This window comes from Charadrius vociferus, unplaced genomic scaffold (assembly GCF_000708025.1).
Source record: "Charadrius vociferus isolate BGI_N301 unplaced genomic scaffold, ASM70802v2 scaffold32, whole genome shotgun sequence".
NCBI classification, from domain to species: domain Eukaryota; kingdom Metazoa; phylum Chordata; class Aves; order Charadriiformes; family Charadriidae; genus Charadrius; species Charadrius vociferus.
Window position 1 is genome coordinate 11,497,473 of NW_009647856.1, and position 3,208 is coordinate 11,500,680.

Genomic DNA, 3,208 nt, shown 5'->3' on the forward strand with positions numbered 1-3,208 from the left:
CTACACAAATAGCTTAAGAAATCCAGAAAAAAACTCAAGAAGTTCTATCTTACTCCTGGCAGTGTATTTTTTTCACAGTCTTCGGCATTGGAAACAATGGCAGTTGTAGCCTTTTACTGTATTTTTTACACACGCATACCCTCTTCAGATGGTGCCTCAGTTCAGAGGCCTAAACTTCTGTGATTTAAATGGAATAATAGTCTCCACGTGTTCATGCTCTACTGCTTGTATTTTTAAAGACATCTCACTTTCAGCAAGTAAATGCTCCAGATTTCTTTAAAACTTGTGATTGTTTCATGATGTTCGAGCATATGATCCAAAACAGTCTGTATGCAGTGATTTATTTTTTTTTAAATATCTTTATTGTTGCTTATTTACTCATTGTGAGTTCTTTGAAGTGGTTCAGAAATTATCGTTAGAACTACAGAATTCATGCTTGCTGCTTCTTAAGGTTGTGATACACCAGCGTCTAGGTCATAACTGCTGTAACGGGTCACTTTTTTCACCATGAAGTATATAGTTTCCAATGTTTGTTCGTCTGATTTGAAACAGAACCCTGTATGCACCGTTCCTACCCTTCCGAGGATAAAGGAAAAGGAAAATTCAGGTTGACTTTTGTTCAGAAACCAGCTTGAGTGCTACCTACTGTAGGATATAAGAATATGGGGTTTTGGTATTGCTGTCTCCTGGGTCTTTCTCATAGTGTGATCGAATCATTCCAGGGGTGGGCTTCTGGATGCGGTGGCAGGATGGGTCTCAAGAGGGGGTGAGTGGGTGAAGAGGGGGAGGGAGAAAGAGAAGATTGTATTAATTCTTGAGTAAATCTCAGAAATTTGGAGTGACACCAAGAAACTTCTGTCTCCTGTGCCAGTTCCATTAAATTTTCAACAGTTTTGTTGGAATCTCAAACTTCAATGCTTTAAAAAATAATAATAAAAAAAAATCTTACCAGATGATGTTACTCAGAGGTTAAAATAAATGAGGGGGGGAAATAAGGGCCCATGCCACTTCTTTGCTGTATGGGTCTATGTTTGAAAACAGGTTGGCTATTGGAAAGCACGGGTAGGCTGCTGGCAGATTTCTCTGTGTGCTTGTGATATCCCTAGTGTGCTTTTGGCAGGTTAGTAGTAGTAACTGCAACACTCCTAAACAAATAGTTGCACTGGTCGCTGAGTCCAAAGTAGAATTTCTTCTTTATGTTTTTTTGTAAGTAATAAATGAGATATATTTCATATGGTATACTGTGTCCATATTAATGACTCTCTGGAAATATAACTAAAAGATAACTTTCCCTTTTCATAAAAGTGTAGTAAAAAAGCTCAGAAGTATCTGAAAATTGGGGAAGTAATAAACCACGGTATTTATGGGTTTTTATTTTTCTGAAGTATATCGTTCTCTCTTGAGCACCAGACGGACACATTTGCCAGAAATGAACTACACTTCACTCAGTGAAGTGTATAGACTAATAAGAATGACTGGTTTGCAGTAGGTAGTGTGTTTTTTGGGCAAAGGCTAAAAATTGTCCTTATAGATAATTTCAAAATATCCTTATTTTTGTTATCTTTTTGTTCTTAGGACTTTGTCTACCAGTGATGATGTTGAGGACCGAGAGACCGAGAAGGGCCGTCTGGAAGAAGCTTATGAGAAATGTGACCGGGATTTGGATGAGCTCATTGTCCAGCACTACACCGAGCTCACCACTGCCATCCGCACGTACCAGAGCATCACAGAGCGCATCACCAACTCGCGCAACAAGATCAAACAGGTGAAGAATAACTCTTCATGTATTCGTGTGTTTGCATCTGCTTGATAGCGTGTACTCTGGGTACAAATCAGTGCAACTCCTTTCTCTTTTTCCTGTGTACTGTCCTTTTATTGGTAGCGTAATGTTGTAAGATCCCATTTTAACCTTTTATTTCTCTCTTCCCTTTTGCTACTTGCCATCATTCTGAACTGAACTAAAAAATGAATTGAGAAAGCATTGTTACCCACTAATTCGGAACTAGACCTGATTTTCAAGTCGCTCTGTGGCATGGCTAGGAGCGGACAATCCAGTCCTAATACAGTGGTCCCTACCTCTTACTAGCACCATGTTTTCCACAGGATCTCGCTGTTGTTTGAGAACACAAGTAATTAAAAAGCAAAATGAGAGGTGGATATGAAGTGCAAAGCGTCGTAGTACCCCCTGTTCGTTTATTGTCTGGGCATGTTGCTATCAGGTTTTGAAGTCTCAGGGCTGCTAAGCTAACACCTCTCCATCTAATCTGTTCGTGTTTTGATAGGTTGGCCTCCAATCACCTCCTAAATAGTCTGAGTGATTCATCAGCTTGCTTTTTGCTCAGAGAATATGAATTTTGGTGCTATTTTCAAACTCAGTTCTGTTGTGTGAACGTACGTGAACTCTGTGCCCCCGTATCTTTCTGTATTTTGAGTGCTCACACTTCGGTAGCGTGCCAGTAAATAACTCTGGCACTCTTTGTTGTGGACTTGTTCCATCTGCTCTCTCCTTGCAGCGATAGATTAGTTCTTTGGACTCCTGTCCTATCTTTCACTTCCTGTGTAGTTTGGTATACCTAAACTTTGCAATTGAGGCACCAAATCTATTCCTTTTTTTTTTTGTCCTGGCTCTTTGGAAATCTCATCTTAAAACCTTTCATGGCAATGCTGTGACCAGTAGGCTTTTACCCTTCTGGGACTATGTACTGACCCTTCTGGCTTTTAAAATTCACTTAGCATTTTCAAAGAAAATGAGACCATTCTGATGCTTTCCAAGGCTAAGAGTTCATTCTAGGATTTATGTACAAAGCTCAGCGCTTTGAAAGCAGAGATCAATTGCGCCAAATTTGAAATAAACTGTAGCCAGTGGCCTGTTTTCACACAGTATACAAAGCTTTGCAGAGGTCAAAACAAACATAGACGGCTGTGACCTTTTGGTCCCGCCTAGAAGAATGACTGTAAGGGTGAAAGACCTTTTGATATTTAAGTTTTCTTATTAGTTTTGGTCAATATGTATTGAAGTAGCTTTGACCTGATCTCACGGGAGGCCCCGGATCTGGTTTGTCATCAATCTGTATTACTCTATCAGACTTTCTTTTGATGTTCCCCTCCGGTGGAAGGGGGATGAACGCACAGGCGTTTACTTGCTTTAGGAATCATGGAAGTGATAGTCCAGATTCCTCTGTGTATCTACCTTTTGTAGTCAATTCTT

The 3,208-nt window shown here is 40.0% G+C and overlaps 1 protein-coding gene across 1 annotated transcript in view; it reads left to right on the forward strand.

Moving 5' to 3' along the window:
* Positions 1-3,208, forward strand: part of EXOC4 (exocyst complex component 4) — a 442,826-nt gene that overhangs the window by 23,617 nt on the left and 416,001 nt on the right. The window contains exon 2 of the mRNA XM_009882971.1: positions 1,576-1,765. Within this exon, the coding sequence (XP_009881273.1) occupies positions 1,576-1,765 (190 nt within the window). The remainder of the gene's footprint in view (positions 1-1,575; positions 1,766-3,208) is intronic.